This window comes from Haliotis cracherodii, unplaced genomic scaffold (genome assembly GCF_022045235.1).
Source record: "Haliotis cracherodii isolate W230 unplaced genomic scaffold, xgHalCrac1.p SCAF_1, whole genome shotgun sequence".
In the NCBI taxonomy this organism is placed as follows: domain Eukaryota; kingdom Metazoa; phylum Mollusca; class Gastropoda; order Lepetellida; family Haliotidae; genus Haliotis; species Haliotis cracherodii.
The window spans coordinates 24,706,969-24,729,457 of record NW_027266264.1 but is presented as its reverse complement, the minus strand read 5'-3'; the positions used below and the strand labels follow the sequence as shown (position 1 = coordinate 24,729,457).

Here is a 22,489-nt window from a genome sequence, read left to right as displayed (position 1 = left end):
TCAACGATCTTATGTTTGATAGAAAGTTTCCAATGATTTCCAATTCTCCACATGCGCTGCGAATAATAGAACAAATTTTCGGAAAATTGCAAAAAGACCCGGGGGAAACGGGCAGAACGGTAGTCAAATTTGCTGGGAAGAGTTGTGTCCCTTAGCCGGGCTCGGATCTGCTTGTCGTAGGTTCGAATAATAAATTCAGCACTCTACCCGTGATTGAGACGTAAATCTAAGCTTAGTGTCTTCACTCACTACGGCAAAGGGCCAAATCATTCCTAAGACACAACTTTTAATTAACTTTAAATAAAAAATTAACGCAAAGTTTTACCCCACTCTCAGCAATAATCAAGCAATTTCACGGCGAGGATACCAAGGGTGTGTTTATTTATGACCCACCTGACAATTTGAATATCTTCCAAACTACAAACCTTCGATCGACTCTTTGACAGAAAGTGTTGTGTTCTCCCAACAGGGGTGTGGACTTGGTGCATTATAAATATGAACATTATTATTATTATTATGAACATTATTATTATTACACCTCACCAGGTAAAAAGATAAAACACTGGGACCCGTATATCTGGAATACCTGATATATTAACACAGTAAAACATCATGGCACTTTGTCGATCATGTAGAAAGAGTCAGATGATGCAAGTGGAGACACATGCATGTTCTTCATCCCTTTGGATTTTGTCATTGGAAACATTACCATCAACGACAACAATGAATGTGCTTGAAAAACATATATTGGTAAATTATCAATCCATTATTGTTTAGAAGTTAAGATCCTATTCAGTGACTCCCTTCCTGGCTAGATCCTCCTTGACTCGGGTCAGATACGTGTCATCGGGGTAGCCGAACCTGAAACACAACACGACGGACAGTTCATGCACCAGGACTTACGAAGACATACTTTCCTTTTTCTTTTCTGAGGCAAAAAACGACACTATAATGAGAGGAAACAGATTATAACATGATTTGTAGAACAAACGTATTAAACGCTCTGGTCCGAAAAATTTGAAGAGTGTTCTTGCTGGTCTTATGAAGAATGTCGCCCCTTCGTACGTACCTAGCGTCCCTCCCTTCATGCTGGTCTTATGAAGAATGTCACCCCTTCATACATACCTAGCTGTCCCTCCCTACATGCTGGTCTTATGAAGAATGTCGCCCCTTCGTACGTACCTAGCTGTCCCTCCCTCCCTTCATGCTGGTCTTATGAAGAATGTCACCCCTTCATACATACCTAGCTGTCCCTCCCTACATGCTGGTCTTATGAAGAATGTCGCCCCTTCGTACGTACCTAGCTGTCCCTCCCTCCCTCCATGCTGGTCTTATGAAGAATGTCGCCCCTTCATACATACCTAGCTGTCCCTCCCTCCATGCTGGTCTTATGAAGAATGTCGCCCCTTCGTACATACCTAGCTGTCCCTCCCTGCATGCTGGTCTTATGAAGAATGTCGCCCCTTTATACATACCTAGCTGTCCCTCCCTCCCTCCATGCTGGTCTTATGAAGAATGTCACCCCTTCATACATACCTAGCTGTCCCTCCCTCCCTTCATGCTGGTCTTATGAAGAATGTCGCCCCTTTATACATACCTAGCTGTCCCTCCCTCCCTTCATGCTGGTCTTATGAAGAATGTCACCCCTTCATACATACCTAGCTGTCCCTCCCTTCATGCTGGTCTTATGAAGAATGTCGCCCCTTCGTACATACCTAGCTGTCCCTCCCTCCATGCTGGTCTTATGAAGAATGTCGCCCCTTCATACATACCTAGCTGTCCCTCCCTCCATGCTGGTCTTATGAAGAATGTCGTCCCTTCATACATACCTAGCTGTCCCTCCCTCCATGCTGGTCTTATGAATAATGTCACCCCTTCATACATACCTAGCTGTCCCTCCCTTCATGCTGGTCTTATGAAGAATGTCGCCCCTTCATACATACCTAGCTGTCCCTCCCTCCATGCTGGTCTTATGAAGAATGTCGCCCCTTTATACATACCTAGCTGTCCCTCCCTTCATGCTGGTCTTATGATGAATGTCGCCCCTTTATACATACCTAGCTGTCCCTCCCTCCATGCTGGTCTTATGAAGAATGTCGCCCCTTCATACATACCTAGCTGTCCCTCCCTTCATGCTGGTCTTATGATGAATGTCGTCCCTTCATACATACCTAGCCGTCCCTCCCTTCATGCTGGTCTTATGATGAATGTCGTCCCTTCATACATACCTAGCCGCCCCTCCCTTCATGCTGGTCTTATGATGAATGTCGTCCCTTCATACATACCTAGCCGTCCCTCCCTTCATGCTGGTCTTATGAAGAATGTCGTCCCTTCATACATACCTAGCCGCCCCTCCCTTCATGCTGGTCTTATGATGAATGTCGTCCCTTCATACATACCTAGCCGTCCCTCCCTGCATGCTGGTCTTATGAAGAATGTCGTCCCTTCATACATACCTAGCCGCCCCTCCCTTCATGCTGGTCTTATGATGAATGTCGTCCCTTCGTACGTACCTAGCTGTCCCTCCCTTCATGCTGGTCTTATGACGAATGTCGTCCCTTCATACATACCTAGCCGTCCCTCCCTTCATGCTGGTCTTATGATGAATGTCGTCCCTTCATACATACCTAGCCGTCCCTCCATTCATGCTGGTCTTATGACGAATGTCGTCCCTTCATACATACCTAGCCGTCCCTCCCTTCATGCTGGTCTTATGATGAATGTCGTCCCTTCATACATACCTAGCCGTCCCTCCCTTCATGCTGGTCTTATGACGAATGTCGTCCCTTCATACATACCTAGCCGTCCCTCCATTCATGCTGGTCTTATGATGAATGTCGTCCCTTCATACATACCTAGCCGTCCCTCCCTACATGCTGGTCTTATGATGAATGTCGTCCCTTCATACATACCTAGCCGTCCCTCCCTTCATGCTGGTCTTATGATGAATGTCGTCCCTTCATACATACCTAGCTGTCCCTCCCTCCATGCTGGTCTTATGAAGAATGTCGTCCCTTCATACATACCTAGCAGTCCCTCCCTACATGCTGGTCTTATGATGAATGTCGCCCCTTCATACATACCTAGCTGTCCCTCCCTCCATGCTGGTCTTATGAAGAATGTCGTCCCTTCATACATACCTAGCTGTCCCTCCCTCCATGCTGGTCTTATGAAGAATGTCACCCCTTCATACATACCTAGCCGTCCCTCCCTGCATGCTGGTCTTATGAAGAATGTCGCCCCTTCATACATACCTAGCCGTCCCTCCCTTCATGCTGGTCTTATGAAGAATGTCGTCCCTTCGTACATACCTAGCTGTCCCTCCCTCCCTTCATGCTGGTCTTATGATGAATGTCGCCCCTTCATACATACCTAGCCGTCCCTCCCTGCATGCTGGTCTTATGAAGAATGTCGTCCCTTCATACATACCTAGCCGTCCCTCCCTGCATGCTGGTCTTATGAAGAATGTCACCCCTTCATACATACCTAGCTGTCCCTCCCTTCATGCTGGTCTTATGATGAATGTCGCCCTTTCGTACATACCTAGCTGTCCCTCCCTCCATGCTGGTCTTATGATGAATGTCGCCCCTTCGTACATACCTAGCTGTCCCTCCCTCCATGCTGGTCTTATGATGAATGTCGCCCCTTCATACATACCTAGCCGTCCCTCCCTGCATGCTGGTCTTATGAAGAATGTCGCCCCTTTATACATACCTAGCTGTCCCTCCCTCCCTTCATGCTGGTCTTATGAAGAATGTCACCCCTTCATACATACCTAGCTGTCCCTCCCTTCATGCTGGTCTTATGAAGAATGTCGCCCCTTCGTACATACCTAGCTGTCCCTCCCTCCATGCTGGTCTTATGAAGAATGTCGCCCCTTCATACATACCTAGCTGTCCCTCCCTCCATGCTGGTCTTATGAAGAATGTCGTCCCTTCATACATACCTAGCTGTCCCTCCCTCCATGCTGGTCTTATGAAGAATGTCACCCCTTCATACATACCTAGCTGTCCCTCCCTTCATGCTGGTCTTATGAAGAATGTCGCCCCTTCATACATACCTAGCTGTCCCTCCCTCCATGCTGGTCTTATGAAGAATGTCGCCCCTTTATACATACCTAGCTGTCCCTCCCTTCATGCTGGTCTTATGATGAATGTCGCCCCTTTATACATACCTAGCTGTCCCTCCCTCCATGCTGGTCTTATGAAGAATGTCGCCCCTTCATACATACCTAGCTGTCCCTCCCTTCATGCTGGTCTTATGATGAATGTCGTCCCTTCATACATACCTAGCCGTCCCTCCCTTCATGCTGGTCTTATGATGAATGTCGTCCCTTCATACATACCTAGCCGCCCCTCCCTTCATGCTGGTCTTATGATGAATGTCGTCCCTTCATACATACCTAGCCGTCCCTCCCTTCATGCTGGTCTTATGAAGAATGTCGTCCCTTCATACATACCTAGCCGCCCCTCCCTTCATGCTGGTCTTATGATGAATGTCGTCCCTTCATACATACCTAGCCGTCCCTCCCTGCATGCTGGTCTTATGAAGAATGTCGTCCCTTCATACATACCTAGCCGCCCCTCCCTTCATGCTGGTCTTATGATGAATGTCGTCCCTTCGTACGTACCTAGCTGTCCCTCCCTTCATGCTGGTCTTATGACGAATGTCGTCCCTTCATACATACCTAGCCGTCCCTCCCTTCATGCTGGTCTTATGATGAATGTCGTCCCTTCATACATACCTAGCCGTCCCTCCATTCATGCTGGTCTTATGACGAATGTCGTCCCTTCATACATACCTAGCCGTCCCTCCCTTCATGCTGGTCTTATGATGAATGTCGTCCCTTCATACATACCTAGCCGTCCCTCCCTTCATGCTGGTCTTATGACGAATGTCGTCCCTTCATACATACCTAGCCGTCCCTCCATTCATGCTGGTCTTATGATGAATGTCGTCCCTTCATACATACCTAGCCGTCCCTCCCTACATGCTGGTCTTATGATGAATGTCGTCCCTTCATACATACCTAGCCGTCCCTCCCTTCATGCTGGTCTTATGATGAATGTCGTCCCTTCATACATACCTAGCTGTCCCTCCCTCCATGCTGGTCTTATGAAGAATGTCGTCCCTTCATACATACCTAGCAGTCCCTCCCTACATGCTGGTCTTATGATGAATGTCGCCCCTTCATACATACCTAGCTGTCCCTCCCTCCATGCTGGTCTTATGAAGAATGTCGTCCCTTCATACATACCTAGCTGTCCCTCCCTCCATGCTGGTCTTATGAAGAATGTCACCCCTTCATACATACCTAGCCGTCCCTCCCTGCATGCTGGTCTTATGAAGAATGTCGCCCCTTCATACATACCTAGCCGTCCCTCCCTTCATGCTGGTCTTATGAAGAATGTCGTCCCTTCGTACATACCTAGCTGTCCCTCCCTCCCTTCATGCTGGTCTTATGATGAATGTCGCCCCTTCATACATACCTAGCCGTCCCTCCCTGCATGCTGGTCTTATGAAGAATGTCGTCCCTTCATACATACCTAGCCGTCCCTCCCTGCATGCTGGTCTTATGAAGAATGTCACCCCTTCATACATACCTAGCTGTCCCTCCCTTCATGCTGGTCTTATGATGAATGTCGCCCTTTCGTACATACCTAGCTGTCCCTCCCTCCATGCTGGTCTTATGATGAATGTCGCCCCTTCGTACATACCTAGCTGTCCCTCCCTCCATGCTGGTCTTATGAAGAATGTCGTCCCTTCATACATACCTAGCTGTCCCTCCCTTCATGCTGGTCTTATGAAGAATGTCGCCCCTTCATACATACCTAGCTGTCCCTCCCTTCATGCTGGTCTTATGATGAATGTCGTCCCTTCATACATACCTAGCTGTCCCTCCCTTCATGCTGGTCTTATGAAGAATGTCGCCCCTTCATACATACCTAGCTGTCCCTCCCTCCATGCTGGTCTTATGATGAATGTCCCATTTACACATACCTAGCTGTCCCTCCCTCCATGCTGGTCTTATGAAGAATGTCGCCCCTTCATACATACCTAGCTGTCCCTCCCTCCATGCTGGTCTTATGAAGAATGTCGCCCCTTCATACATACCTAGCAGTCCCTCCCTCCATGCTGGTCTTATGATGAATGTCGCCCCTTCGTACATACCTAGCTGTCCCTCCCTCCATGCTGGTCTTATGATGAATGTCGCCCTTTCGTACATACCTAGCTGTCCCTCCCTCCATGCTGGTCTTATGAAGAATGTCGCCCCTTCATACATACCTAGCCGTCCCTCCCTCCATGCTGGTCTTATGATGAATGTCGCCCCTTCGTACATACCTAGCTGTCCCTCCCTACATGCTGGTCTTATGAAGAATGTCACCCCTTCATACATACCTAGCTGTCCCTCCCTACATGCTGGTCTTATGATGAATGTCGCCCCTTCGTACATACCTAGCTGTCCCTCCCTCCATGCTGGTCTTATGAAGAATGTCGCCCCTTCATACATACCTAGCCGTCCCTCCCTCCATGCTGGTCTTATGAAGAATGTCGCCCCTTCGTACATACCTAGCTGTCCCTCCCTCCATGCTGGTCTTATGAAGAATGTCACCCCTTCATACATACCTAGATGTCCCTCCCTTCATGCTGGTCTTATGAAGAATGTCACCCCTTCATACATACCTAGCTGTCCCTCCCTACATGCTGGTCTTATGATGAATGTCGCCCCTTCGTACATACCTAGCTGTCCCTCCCTCCATGCTGGTCTTATGAAGAATGTCGCCCCTTCATACATACCTAGCCGTCCCTCCCTCCATGCTGGTCTTATGAAGAATGTCGCCCCTTCGTACATACCTAGCTGTCCCTCCCTCCATGCTGGTCTTATGAAGAATGTCGCCCCTTCATACATACCTAGCTGTCCCTCCCTCCATGCTGGTCTTATGAAGAATGTCGCCCCTTCATACATACCTAGCTGTCCCTCCCTTCATGCTGGTCTTATGAAGAATGTCGCCCCTTCATACATACCTAGCTGTCCCTCCCTCCATGCTGGTCTTATGAAGAATGTCGCCCCTTCATACATACCTAGCCGTCCCTCCCTCCATGCTGGTCTTATGAAGAATGTCGCCCCTTCGTACGTACCTAGCGTCCCTCCCTCCATGCTGGTCTTATGAAGAATGTCGCCCCTTCATACATACCTAGCTGTCCCTCCCTCCATGCTGGTCTTATGAAGAATGTCACCCCTTCATACATACCTAGCCGTCCCTCCCTGCATGCTGGTCTTATGAAGAATGTCGCCCCTTCATACATACCTAGCTGTCCCTCCCTCCATGCTGGTCTTATGAAGAATGTCACCCCTTCATACATACCTAGCTGTCCCTCCCTCCATGCTGGTCTTATGAAGAATGTCACCCCTTCATACATACCTAGCTGTCCCTCCCTTCATGCTGGTCTTATGAAGAATGTCGCCCCTTCATACATACCTAGCTGTCCCTCCCTCCATGCTGGTCTTATGATGAATGTCGTCCCTTCATACATACCTAGCAGTCCCTCCCTCCATGCTGCTCTTATGAAGAATGTCGTCCCTTCATACATACCTAGCTGTCCCTCCCTCCATGCTGGTCTTATGAAGAATGTCGCCCCTTCATACATACCTAGCTGTCCCTCCCTTCATGCTGGTCTTATGAAGAATGTCGCCCCTTCATACATACCTAGCAGTCCCTCCCTCCATGCTGCTCTTATGAAGAATGTCGTCCCTTCATACATACCTAGCTGTCCCTCCCTCCATGCTGGTCTTATGAAGAATGTCGCCCCTTCATACATACCTAGCTGTCCCTCCCTTCATGCTGGTCTTATGAAGAATGTCGCCCCTTCATACATACCTAGCTGTCCCTCCCTTCATGCTGGTCTTATGAAGAATGTCGCCCCTTCGTACATACCTAGCTGTCCCTCCCTTCATGCTGGTCTTATGAAGAATGTCACCCCTTCATACATACCTAGCCGTCCCTCCCTTCATGCTGGTCTTATGATGAATGTCGCCCCTTCGTACATACCTAGCTGTCCCTCCCTTCATGCTGGTCTTATGAAGAATGTCACCCCTTCATACATACCTAGCCGTCCCTCCCTGCATGCTGGTCTTATGAAGAATGTCGCCCCTTCATACATACCTAGCTGTCCCTCCCTTCATGCTGGTCTTATGAAGAATGTCACCCCTTCATACATACCTAGATGTCCCTCCCTTCATGCTGGTCTTATGAAGAATGTCACCCCTTCATACATACCTAGATGTCCCTCCCTTCATGCTGGTCTTATGATGAATGTCGCCCCTTCATACATACCTAGCTGTCCCTCCCTGCATGCTGGTCTTATGAAGAATGTCGTCCCTTCATACATACCTAGCCGTCCCTCCCTCCATGCTGGTCTTATGAAGAATGTCGTCCCTTCATACATACCTAGCTGTCCCTCCCTTCATGCTGGTCTTATGAAGAATGTCGTCCCTTCATACATACCTAGCCGTCCCTCCCTCCATGCTGGTCTTATGATGAATGTCGTCCCTTCATACATACCTAGCCGTCCCTCCCTCCATGCTGGTCTTATGATGAATGTCGCCCCTTCATACATACCTAGCCGTCCCTCCCTTCATGCTGGTCTTATGATGAATGTCGCCCCACGTCACCACATGACTCTGGTCGGATGATGCCGCGCGAACGATCGTGAATATCAACTTTCGTTTAAATGCTGTTCTTAAAAGTCTAAGAATTCCCATTCCTTTGGTAGAGTTTGGTAGGTACGCTTTTCTTGTCACCCCTTTGTAGGGCTCGCCCGGATCAGGGTGTGCAGGCTGTGGGGAAACAAGGTGAAGGTCGATGATGATAAAGATACCTGAAAATACTTCTTGCCTTTGTTTAAGGCAAAAATTAGATTCGCTTTCTGCAAGGCTTCTATGACAGTAAATTCGTATACCAGATTCGTCCTGTTACAATGTCATAAAACTCAGATCTATTACCTCTCTGTGTGAAGATCTGGTAAGCCCTCCATAGGAGGTCGCGTTTGTGAACCATGATCCCCCACTAAAATATTTCTTCGATAGTACTTTTGCGTGCATGATGCCCGAAAGGACTGGGTAAACTGGAAAGGTATTCGCACTATTGCTTTAATGCACTGAACTTTCCCAACACAAAAACATATCATGAACCATTTTAACTTCACCACATCACGAGACTGTTGACCTCACACACGGCCAACTTGGAAACAGAAAAGCCTCTATCTAGCGTAATGACAAACTTATAAGGTATTCTGGTTTAATCATTCATAATCACTCTCGGTTTCGGACATCACCTGCCCAATGCACCATAACTTTGAAACAGAAAGTTCCAGGTTTCTATAGCTACCTCACTACCCAAAGTTTTAAGCACCTGCCTTTTAATAACATCACTTCCTGTTGCCCAATAGTGTACAACTTTGAAACAGAAAGTTCATGCCTCTAAAACACCTCAATGACAAAGCTCTAAACAATTCCGGTTTACTGACCTTGATGAACTGTCTAAATAGCGTGTATATACAGTTTCGTTAAATTCCAATCTTATATGATCAAGGTATTGTGCACACACGGACTATTGGAGACATCTCTTTCCCAAGGAATGACATTTACATTTAAGGTTATGCAGTCACATGACAGTTTACAAGTCATTTACGGCCTTGACATTTGGCACAATTCTGACATATGATAGGTGATGAATTTTACTTTTGGCTCATCGCAACTGATTGCAAAAAACTTTGATTTTTCATGAAATAATCTGAAATTTCATTTAACTTTTCATTACCTCTAATGATCTGGGCCTTACACGGGGGTCATTCAAACGTTAATGTGATCGAGACCCCACCTTGGAGATGTGTACTAAGTTTCGTCACAATCCAATCGTTAATACGCAAGCATTATTGACAAGCATCCAACATTGAGTGACCTTGACATTCAGTGTCATCCCTTTACATGCGACAAAATGCTTTTCGTAACATTTAATGGTGTATAGATATAAACTATCCTTATCAAACTGCAAATACTCCCTGGGCGAAACTATTCTACTCAACTTTGGATAACAGTAAGGAGTGTCCAGCTTGATGCTTAACGAAACCGATTGTTTGGAAATGTTGTCATACAAATAGTATCTGGAAATGAATCATGCTTGACTTCATTTCAAGTTAATTAAGCAAACGTATGTTGCATTGATATTGATGTCCACTAGTATTGTAACAGGACAAACTTTTTTGTATCCCTATCAATTGTTGAGTATAATATTTACCCGTTATTTACTGAGTGAATGACCTTCAAAGCGACCTTGAAATTTGACACAGCCATCAGTTATGCTGCTCTGAATACTTTTCTCTCTTGTTCTGAAAATGTTTAATTTTCGACGCTGATTGGCTAAGTTCATCTGACGCATCCTCCTATGGAATAGTTGTCATAACTGCACCCGAGGGGTATCGTACCCGAGGTAAAAGATCCGACTTTAATTAGATGGGCCATGATTAAAATTCTTGGTTTGTCAGTACCATATCTGTGTTCGCGTGTCCTTTTTCAATTTGTAAACTTCTAAGACATGCGTTACTGGCACCGAATTGCAAGAAACATGGCATCGAATCCGTATAAGGACGAGCACCTTGACACTGGAGTCGAACACGTATAAGAATTAGGACTGACCATTTAAAATTCTCGGGAGGGCCTAGGATGTTTGTTAGGGACAGACTATGTGTTTGGTCACTGTGAATGACATTTTATTTTATTTTCATAACACCTTTTTTCAGAACATCTAGCTTGACCATCGACAATATTTATAAAAGATTTTTTTAAACTAATAATAATGATAATAGTAAACAAAGTGACTTCTCACCCCTTGGACGCCATCAGGGATGCGATACGTGATGACTATGGTGTCGTATTTACTGTAGCCAGGCAAGCGATCGTCTACCAGACCCACGTCCATCTTCCCTTCCGGTTGATTGCCGATGATGACTCCATACACCATGTCACAGGTTGGACACACAGGTTTGTAACTAGCAAAATGACGGTCTATACACCCGCTACAGAATACATGCCCACATTTATCTAACGTTTTGGGATGCTTCATCACACGTGAACACATAGGACAGTCTACACCCTGTGTCTCCGGCTTGACCTCCTCCTCGTCAGAACTCCAGGAACTTCTGTTCTGACTTGACAAGGGATTAGCTTCGGGAGTCAAACTATGGCCCTTCCCCACTGTCCACTGGGGTAAGTCGGCCTCCTCGGTGCTGATGTGGATAGCGGGCACGTTTTCTTTGGCTTTGTTCAACTCATGTTGAGCACGGAGAAGCTCTAGAGCTTCCTCTTCCACCTTGGCTGCCAGTGACTGAGACCTCTTCCTCGTCCTTCCCAGCTCGCTAGACTTCGTCCTCCTTGGAGTATCAGGTTCATCCAGTTTCAACTGGTCGACTTTAACAGGCAACACTGTTTTTTGTCCCGCAGGTATCTTTGCTTGTCTGACCTTTGACGGTGTGGTTGGTGGCAGTGGTTTGTACGACGGTTTGTATGTCGAGTTAGTCACCGCCTTCGTGGGTTTAGACACGGCTTGTTCTTTCCGTGGTGTTTCTGAAGATGGTTTGTTCTCCTTGCCAGGTCCTATGACCTTCTCTCTGACATCTTCTGCTGACTTGAGTAGAGGGCCACCTTCATACTTCATGTTCAAGTCATACGTCTTCCCATCGACACTGACTCTCGTCCCCTTCATCGATGGACGAACGACAGGTTTATCAGTTCGATGTTCCTCATCAGATGACGCTGGGGAATATCTTGACTTCTTCGGTTTCCTGATTGCACCTGTTTCACCTGTGTCATCACCATTCGTAAAGTCATAGGCTTCAAATGTATCAAGATAACCTCTTCCAAAATGTATCTTCGGCGGATTATAATCCTTCTCTAATTCAGAATCATGACCATTTCTCGTTGCTATTTGCCAGGGATTATCATTATCATTATTTTCTCTGGTTCCTGTTTGCGTGTTGGTTCTGTTTCCTTTACTGAGTCTAGTTCCTGTTCGATGATTTGTACTATGATTTTCTTTATTTTGTCTAATCCTGGTCCACTCATGATCGTCAGATCCAGTACTGTCTATAGAAGACTCAGAGCCTCTTCTCGTACCACGCCGGATTCCACCACGATGGAACTTGGACTTTTTATGCTTGGACCTGGATCTGGGTTTCTCGTGCTGTTCCTCGTCCAGTTTGAAGGACACCGATCTCTTTGTCTTGTCACTCTGGGGCCGCCCACTGAACTCGAACTTACACAGAGCAGCAATCTGATCCACCAGCAGCTCGTCCATGGACACGAACAAGACGTCGGTCAGGGTCTTCGGTTTGAAGGTCGCGACTGAGGTCACGGCAACTTGCACCGCGTCGTCGAGATTAGACAGCCCTGGATGTAGAAGTGCATGAACAACTTCAGTAAATATAAGCGACAAACCCTTTCCATATTCAGAAGAAATTTCTGCCCCAAATACACTCGATTGTACAATAACAACTGTATCGGACGAAACTGAAGAAGCGATCTCACTGGTCTCCTCTATTTCTAGCTCAGATGGGTAAACCAGTGGAAGAAATTCGGCTATTTGATGGTTATTGAACGATATCAGATCATGTATATATCTGAAGCTCAAGTTAAACTTCTTGGCCTTGAATTTGCCCTTAGTTCATTATGTGGGATAGTGGTATATAAAGTTGAAATTTACATGTATTTACAGAATTGAACCTGGTTCTTTTCTGAGATTGTATAATGTTTTTGAGAAACCACATGGTATTAATTTCACTTGTCTCAAATCCTTTTGTGAATCTAAAGACAGATGTTGTGGTAAATGAGGACACAACAGGCTTGTTCACAGCCGAAGCACTTATTACATGTTCAGACCACAGTGTCGCTTTCAGGGTAATATAGTTTTCTTTAAAATCACACTCGCCACTGTGGAGAGAGGACTCTGATGCGCTGTGGAAATTTCGGCACAATGTGGTGGATTTCAATTGACCCAAACCGCAAATATTCTGCAAATTGCTATGCGAAATGTTAGATTTTAATATTCATTTACTGAATCACCATTGATGCGTCGTGTGTATTCATAATGGGATTTAATGTTGGCGGCATGAGACCACCCATATGGTCAGGATTTGTTTGTTTGTTGTTAAACGTCGCACTCAGCAATATTCCAGCTCTATGACGGCGGTCTGTAAATAATCGACATCATGAGAATCGATCTACGCAATCAGGATACGATGACATGCATCAACCAAGTCACCTATCCACCCGATTCCGTTAGCGGCCTCTTACGACAAGCGTGGTAGCCTTTTACTTCAAGCATGGGTTGCCGAAGATCAGTTCTAACTTGGTTCTTCACGGGTGTCTTGGCCAGGAACACCAGTGGGTAATAACTAATTATGGGCACGATGTAACACAGTCAGCTAGGTCGCACAACAATTAAATGTGGGGGTAAATAGGGCCTGTTCTTCCCCGGTGTCTCAAAAAGGGTGCAAGGATGAAAGTGGTACAACTTGGTTCATCTCATACATCTTCCCGACAAAAGTCCAGTTTCAACCCTTGCCGAACTTGGGGCTGCAATTGTGGATTTACGTTATGGTTGGACTAACGAGTCCAATCAAAATCACTAGACAGCCGGTTCGTAATCAACATGGATTTCAAAGTGCAGATTTCGGTCGACTGCAGGACTTACAAAGCATGTGTACGGCAAACTGGGCGTCGATAGATATTTTGCAAATTTTTTTGTTTTTAATCAAGGTGCTCACGTAAATTTATGCAGTTCGCGGGGTTAGACCCGTTTTATTACAATATAGATCTTGCTTATCGATCAGATAGTCTTGACAGGGCGTCGCCATTTTGTATGAAGCAAATGCAAGTGTTATGAGAGATGGAATCTGATTGGTCGCTGGGAGAAACATAACTCGTAATAGCCACTGGTGGCGCAACGATCGAGCCCAGAAATTCCAGCCTAGTTCGGCAAGGGTGGAAACTCGACTTTTATAGTCAGTTGACGCCCTTGCCGTGGGAAGATGATCTCATTTGACAACAAACCTATTGATATAAACTGACGTCCAAAAGAAACTTTCACCCGACATGCCCCCCATAGAACACCTCTGGGACTTGATTGATCGTCGTGTTCGACAACGACCACACTCTCCAGCCAACCGGCAAGAACTGATCTTGGCCCTCCAAGAAGAATGGCGTCAAATCCCACGTGACCTCATCATACGACTGACTTTTTCTGTGCGTCGAAGAGTTTTTGCGTGTATTGAGGCAGTTGGTGGTCACACACGCTACTAATGACTTGGTATTGAACGTGAGCCATTGTTTATGCCTATTGTCCATGATTCTGAAAGCTAGAGTTTTGTACCACACCCAACTGACGTTATTCTCGGTCGCGGTATGATTGTCATTTTCAGTGTTGATTATGTTTATATATTGATCTTCTCAATACACTTTACTTCATGCATGTATGTTTTGTTGTTTTTTAGCATGAGTGATTTCAAACTCTGGTAAAGTTTCGTTTGGACGTCAGTTTTATAAATGTGTTTATGTGAATGTGACAGTGGTTCAATACGTTTTCACTTTGAATTTATCCCTATAATTCCTATTAAACAATTTCTTAAAATAATTACCGTATTCGACGTAATATGCGCCCCCCCCCCCCCCCCCCCCCCCCCCCCCTCTAATAAGCGCCCACGGCGATATTTGCTAATATATTGACTAGTGAACAATCCCCATTAGCGCCCCTTCCGATTGATCAATGTACACAGGACTTATTTATTCGTGTATGATACGTATGTTATATGCATTCTTAATTATGGGCAATTACATTCTGGAAAAAAATATATCTGTCGTATATAAACATTTTAGGCTGTCGGCATAACCCACGAAATTTACGATCTATCAATTCTGTTGTTTTTCACCAAAATAATATTCTAATAAGAGCCCCCCTATTTCTAACTTTGATAGCGCCCTGGGCACTTATTAGGTCGAATACGGTACAGAACTTTCCACTGATAATTGTAGGCCTGGTATTATATGTGTAATTATGACCTCGACATCGGTCATTGTTTCAACCATACCCACCTCCGCCCAGCAGCGGGAGCGCCAACACCAGGATGTCGTTCTTCTCAGCCTCCTGGAACAACGTCTCGTACAGCCGCTTCATGTTGATGGCCCACTGTTTGGTCTGGCTTGGCGGACATGCGGACAGGAAGGCGTGGAACACGACCTGGTCCTTAGCCCGGTTGGTCAGTACGTTCCAGAGGGGGAAGGTCAAGTGCTTTTTCTTCATGTCCTCTCTGTCGATCTCGAACAGGGGGTCGAGTTTGATGAGAGCCTTCGTGACAAAGCTCTCGTGTTTCATCATCTTGTCTTCTCCTGTCACAATGGCGTCAGCCACAGCATCAGTGACGTCCCCCACATACGTCGTCACGTGAAGACCAAACGGGGACTTAAATTGAAATTTGGGAGTTTTCGTCTCCGAATTTGCCATTACACCTGGAAATAAAAGGAATGAATATTGTTTAATGCCGTAGTCAAGAATATTCCAGGTATAGCATGACGGCATGTATATTATCAAGTCTGGGCTAGGGACTTAAAACATGAACAACGATCCACGCAATCGGGGCAGGATGCCACGCAATCACCCAAATGCCCACGCAAAACCACCATACCATTTAAAGTCCGTGCTTTTAAGTTGAATTTTACGCCATTTTCAGCAATATTCCAGCAATATCACGACGGCAGCCAAAAATGTGCTTCACACACTAAACCCATGTTGGGAATCGAACCCGAACGCTTTAACAACTAGGCTACCCCAGCGCTCCCCGTGCTTACAAGAACAGGATACTGGAGACTCGATCATTCGTACCCGGAATCCCCACAGGGTTCTGAAAGCCAAAGATAACTGCCCAGCCGATGACAAGTAGGACTCAATCAAGTTCTTGTCCGTTGCCGATTAAGAACAGTGAGTGAGTAGTTTTTTTACGCCGCTTTTATCATTATTCAAACCATGTCACAGGGGATAGCAAACGTCACAGAGTGAACCCACATGGAAAATCGAACCCTGGTTTTAATAGGCCATTATGTAACATCTACGCTACCGCACTCCTACATATAGTGATCATACGTATGTGAATACTTAGTACATTCTGTGTCGGCTCTAGTACCAACCCCTGTGGTCGCCAGTCCCGATGTGTACGCTCTGCTAGCTACCACACGTTTATATAGGACCTGCCGATTTACTTTCTACATAAAGGCATGTCAATTTAAGATATGTTTCGGAAAGTCCAAAGGGCAATTGGCGACTCTCTGATTATTTAGTTGGGATATCAAGTTTCAAAACGAAAATCAATCCAAATAAAAATCTAGACATTCTGATTACCACATAGTGTTTGAATCGACCCTTAGTCAGGATCGAATATATACCTGCTCATGTATATTGCCTTTACCACGAGTTGTGCAACACGTCCTAAAAACTCACTGTAACTCACTTTTAATCAGAGTATCTCATTTTGAAAATATTTGATCATCTCTAAGGGAACGGGTACACACTCACATCTAAGAGTACATATTCCAAACAACTATTCAGTTCCTATACATGTCTGATGGGTTCTGTCTGTGTTTACATGTATCATATCACAACATTAAAATTTCACAGCTTTCTCTGTGAATACTTTGAGAACCAAAATCGTTTTAAAGGATTATTTATCAAGTGATTTCTTTTGAAAACCAAAATCGGATTAAAAGGATTATTTACAGTATAATCTATTCACGATCACGTACTTACACTTTTACATGTGTATAGAGTCCTCTCCCGGCGCTGTCAACTACGACTCGAGTGATATGAGTTATTTTTGTGTATTGTACGTGTAGAGCGGATATTTGAACACAAAGGCTGTACGGGCAAGTTGAAGACTCCTCAATACCTCCCATTCTCTGCGTACGAGACCGAGAAACCAATACCGAACCTGATATCGAATATTGACTCTATTGAAATGTTGTTGACATTTCCAGGGGCCCTGTATGGGTGGTTGCGATGAGTCGACTTCCCAAGCGGCTTTCTAGGCCTGATTTCAATGCAGTTCATAAACTGATCTCCTACCTTGTTTGTACAGGAATAAAACATGCTTATCATTGCTGATAGGAACTGCCGAGCATGAGTACACTATAGTATTGTGTGACTTGTGTACCGAGACTGCGGTCTTGATTGCCGGTGTATGTAGTTTTACAGCTGGATAAGCTTATCGTCGGCAATACACATGCAGTAATTGTCTTGTCGGTTCAGTTTAATGTACCTTATGACAGTTCTAGTTTTTACATAGACATGGCTGATGCTAAGTCTTTCCTAACACGGGATCATTCCCATGAAGATCCGGGATAGAATAGGTCTTCAGCATCCCATGCGTGCCTTACCCATGTGGGCAATCGAACCCGGGTCTTCGGTGTGACGAGCGAACACTTTAACCACTAGGCTACCCGACCGCCCTAATATATATAAGAGGGTACATCAAGCCATGTCCCGCTTGAGACCGACAACTTATATTATGTTATTATTGTTGTACTGTTCTTCGACGCGATAACTTGGTCATGATGAATCACAGGAAATACATTTAGTAATAGCGGTGTCTGGTGTGTTGAGTATCTTACAATAGTCCTATTCAACAATAGTCGCCCTATTCTATGAATGCATGTGCTCTATTTTATGGCCGTTCCTTGGTATAACAAACAGACTAGTTCAGTATCCACGTGTGATAATGGCCACATGGGTGACAACGGTTCCGTCCTACAAAGCGAACCCCAGTGCACCAACAATCGGAACTTCAAGCATATGCATGTATATGATTTTCGTACCGCTATGTTGTTGAACGGGGGCCTCAGGTTCAGTTGCACAATGCGATCTTAGTAAGACAGCGAAGTAAGTCTTGAGTATGGCTTGGTTCTACTGTCTGGCGTCAACTTCCAGCTTAGTTGCATACATTGTAATAAATGAGTGAGTATAGTTTTACGCCGCTTTTAGCAATATTCCCGCAATATCACGGCGGGGGACACCAGAAATGGGCTTCACACATTATACCCATGTCGGGATTCGAACCCGGGTCTTAGGCGTGACGGGCGAACGCTTTAACCACCAAGCTACCCGACCGCCCCTTGTAATCATCTTCCCGAGGCAAGAGATTTAACTGACTTTAAAATTCCTATGCTCGATCGTAGCGCCACCAGTGGCTATTAAGAGTTATGTCCCTTCTATACCTTTCGTATGGACCAAGCAGATTCCACCCCTCGTATCACTTGTATTTGCTTCAAACAAAACGGTGACGCCCAGTCAAGACGATATGATCGATAATCAAGATCTATATTGTGATAAAACGAGTCTGACATCGCGAAGTGCATCAAATCACGTGAGCACCTGGATTAAAAACATGAAAAGATTTTTAAAATATCTGTTTGACTACGAGTTAGCGGTGCACATGCTTTGGAAATCCTGCAGTCGACCGAAATCTGCATGAAAGTTTACGAACTAGATTTCGATTTCGTTGCACGATTTTGATTGGACTATTCATAGACTCGTTAGTCCAGTCAAAATTAACTCCATAATACCAGCCTAGTTCGGCAAGGGTGGAAACTGGACTTTTATAGTCAGTTAACACACTTGCCTCGGGAAGATGCTTGTAATTTGTGACATGTATAGAACTTCATCAATGTCCGTATGTATTTTGGGCTATCAATTCTTGACAGATTATTATTACGACGACTACAAAATGAGAAAACAGTGAAGGGTGCGTCTTAAACTTTGATTTTTATTTACGGCAAAGATAGTACGTAATTAACAGATATATTAGCAAGGGTTCTATGTCGGACAAAGATAAGTGGACTCCTGTCACATGACCACCACAATACCACGAAGATATGGACTCCTGTCATATGACCACCACAATACCACGAAGATATGGACACCTGTCACACGACCCCCACACCCCCACGAAGATGTGGACACCTGTCACACGACCCCCACACCCCCACGAAGATGTGGACACCTGTCACACGACCCCCACATCCCCACGAAGATGTGGACACCTGTCACATGACCACCACATCCCCACGAATATGTGGACACCTGTCACACGACCCCCACATCCCCACGAAGATGTGGACACCTGTCACACGACCCCCACACCCCCACGAGAATGTGGACACCTGTCACACGACCCCCACACCCCCACGAAGATGTGGACACCTGTCACACGACCCCCACATCCCCACGAAGATGTGGACACCTGTCACACGACCCCCACACCCCCATGAAGATATGGACACCTGTCACATGACCACCACATCCCCACGAAGATGTGGACACCTGTCACACGCGACCACCACATCCACATGAAGATATGGACACCTGTAACATGACCACCACATCCCCACGAAGATTTGGACACCTGTCACATGACCACCACACTCCCACGAAGATATGGACACCTGTCACATGACCACCACATCCCCACGAAGATGTGGATACCTGTCACATGACCACCACACCCCCACGAATATGTGGACACCTGTCACACGACCCCCGCATCCCCACGAAGATGTGGACACCTGTCACACGACCCCCACACCCCCACGAAAATGTGGACACCTGTCACATGACCACCACATCCCCACGAAGATGTGGATACCTGTCACACGCTACCACCACATCCACATGAAGATATGGACACCTGTCACATGACCACCACATCCCCACGAAGATGTGGATACCTGTCACATGACCACCACACCCCCACGAAGATATGGACACCTGTCACATGACCACCACATCCCCGCGAAGATGTGGATACCTGTCACATGACCACCACACCCCCACGAAGATATAGACACCTGTCACATGACCACCACATCCACGCGAAGATGTGGATACCTGTCACATGACCACGACACCCACACGAAAATATGGACACCTGTCACATGACCACCACATCCCCACTAATATATGGACACATGTCACATGACCACCACATCCCCGTGAAGTTGTGGATACCTGTCACATGACCACCACATCCCCACGAAGATATGGACACCTGTCACATGACCACCACACCCCCACGAAGATATGGACACCTGTCACATGACCACCACATCCCCACTAAGATATGGACACCTGTCACATGACCACCACGTCCACATGAAGATATGGACACCTGTCACATGACCACCACATCCCCACTAAGATATAGACACCTGTCACATGACCACCACATCCCCACTAAGATATGGCCTCCTGTCACATGACCACGACACCCACACGAAGATATGGACACCTGTCACATGACCACCACATCCCCACGAAGATATGGACACCTGTCACACGACCACCACATCCACATGAAGATATGGACACCTGTCACACGACCACCACATCCATATGAAGATATAGACACCTGTCACACGACCACCACACCCCCACAAAGATATGGACACCTGTCACATGACCACGACACCCACATGAAGATATGGACACCTGTCACACGACCACCACATCCACATGAAGATATAGACACCTGTCACACGACCACCACGTCCACATGAAGATATGGAAACCTGTCACATGACCACCACACCCCCACGAAGATATAGACACCTGTCACATGACCACCACGTCCACACGAAGATATAGACACATGTCACATGACCACCACACCCCCACGAAGATGTAGAAACATGTCACATGACCACCACATCCCAAAGAAGATATGTGGACCTTATCACGTGACCAACACATCCCCTTTATAGGACACCTATGAAATGGCCACCATACTCTTATCGGGAAAACATAACAAGATGAAGATGTATAGGACCGACATAATTTGGAAGAAACATTTACCCCAAATGGGCCTCTCCTATTTCCGGCAGGTCGCACATCGGTGAAAACAGTGACAACACGATGTGTAGCATTAAGAGACGGTATGAATGCGGCATTGAGAAAACCATTATAACATTCCTCACACTACACTGGGTTGACCTAGAGTTCAAATATATCAGACATACAGAGAGGCGTTGCCGTTATTAGCGACTTCTATTTTCTAATGAAATGACATCAAATGTCGCTGTGATGCCGAGCAACTTGGAAATGACTAAAAACTAAACAAACCTAAGAAATAACGAGTCTTTAACATTGTTCACTTCGTGAATTCCAAACAATCACTTAGCTTCAATGCACATTAATGTATAGTCAATGTGAACACATTTGTTCAGGGTAAGTACTTACGTATCAAAACGAGCCGCGCTGCTCATCCGTCGTTTTGCATGGACCCCGGTGTTTCCGAACACGCTCTCACACCGTTGATATCCAGCCTACCAGTCATGTGTCCATTTCTAAAGAGTGACGCGGAAGCAAACAAATAATCACGTGACACCAATAAGCCAACATGTGAAGGCTACTATACAGTTCCTGGCTCTGGTTCCATTGACCTCTGATATAAATACCAGCACATGTACTTTATTAAGCTCATGAAGGATATCATTGTATATTCTATTAAAGCATGTTCCGTGTGTGAAGGATTTTGGTCAATGTCAAACTAAAACGATCCAACAGTCTTGTCTAGACTCCCTGGCCAAAGTCACTTCGAATAAAAGTGAGAACATTCGTTGATCATTTTGACATCTTAGAAGCCCAATACCTTCCTCCATCTGAGCAGGAAACGGTTGTGCATGTTAAATCATAACCGCCAAAGAAAAAGAGAGAGGTCGGTATAAAAAAGTTTTGAACAGTATTTCAGTAATATGACATGTCAGTTTAACATGGGAGGTTAGGCCAATGTGAGTGGATAATTACTGTATAATTACACAGTATACTGACTCCGAGCCGACCAGTCCTTGTTTTAGCCCCTAAAAGCGCCAAGCAGGGAAACAACAAGTACGATCTTCTCACTTCTTTTGGTACGACGCGCCCCTGGATCGAACCACGCCAAACTTCAGCGCAATCACTGGAAACGTTGGCCCTCATCCCAACAAAGGTGTACAAGCGGGTGACGTCAGCTGGCAACGTCTTGAGAGACTTTTTGAATGGAGGGGAAGGGTAACAAAGCTGGAGTATTGTATTGTCACAGGAGTATTGTTGATTAAAGTGCAAACAATGGTGTTGTTTGTTTGTTGCTTAACGCCGCACTCAGCAATTTTCCAGCTATGTGACGGCCGGGCGGTCTGTAAATAATCGAGTCTGGTCCAGACAATCCAGTGATTGACATCATGACCATCGATCTACGCAATTGAGATACGATGACATGCATCAAACAAGTCAGCGAGTCTGACCACCCGATCCCATTAGTCGCCTATTTCGACAAGCATAGTCGTCTTTTCAGCAAGCATGGGTTGCTGAAGACCTATTCTACCCCGGATCCTCATGGGTATATCGGGCAAAGAAATGAG

The 22,489-nt window shown here is 45.8% G+C and overlaps 1 protein-coding gene across 1 annotated transcript; it reads right to left on the bottom strand.

The window, feature by feature from the left end:
* Window positions 1–773: 773 nt before the first annotated feature.
* LOC139462270 (probable E3 ubiquitin-protein ligase DTX2) lies at window positions 774–21,409 on the bottom strand. Its single transcript, XM_071243868.1, has 5 exons — window positions 21,330–21,409; window positions 15,146–15,559; window positions 10,887–12,445; window positions 8,622–8,839; window positions 774–861 (listed from the first exon to the last, which is right to left on the bottom strand). The coding sequence occupies exons 2-5, from the start codon at window positions 15,552–15,554 to the stop codon at window positions 789–791; spliced, it is 2,259 nt and encodes a 752-aa protein (XP_071099969.1). The 5' UTR covers window positions 15,555–15,559; window positions 21,330–21,409; the 3' UTR covers window positions 774–788.
* Between the last annotated feature and the right edge of the window lie 1,080 nt (window positions 21,410–22,489).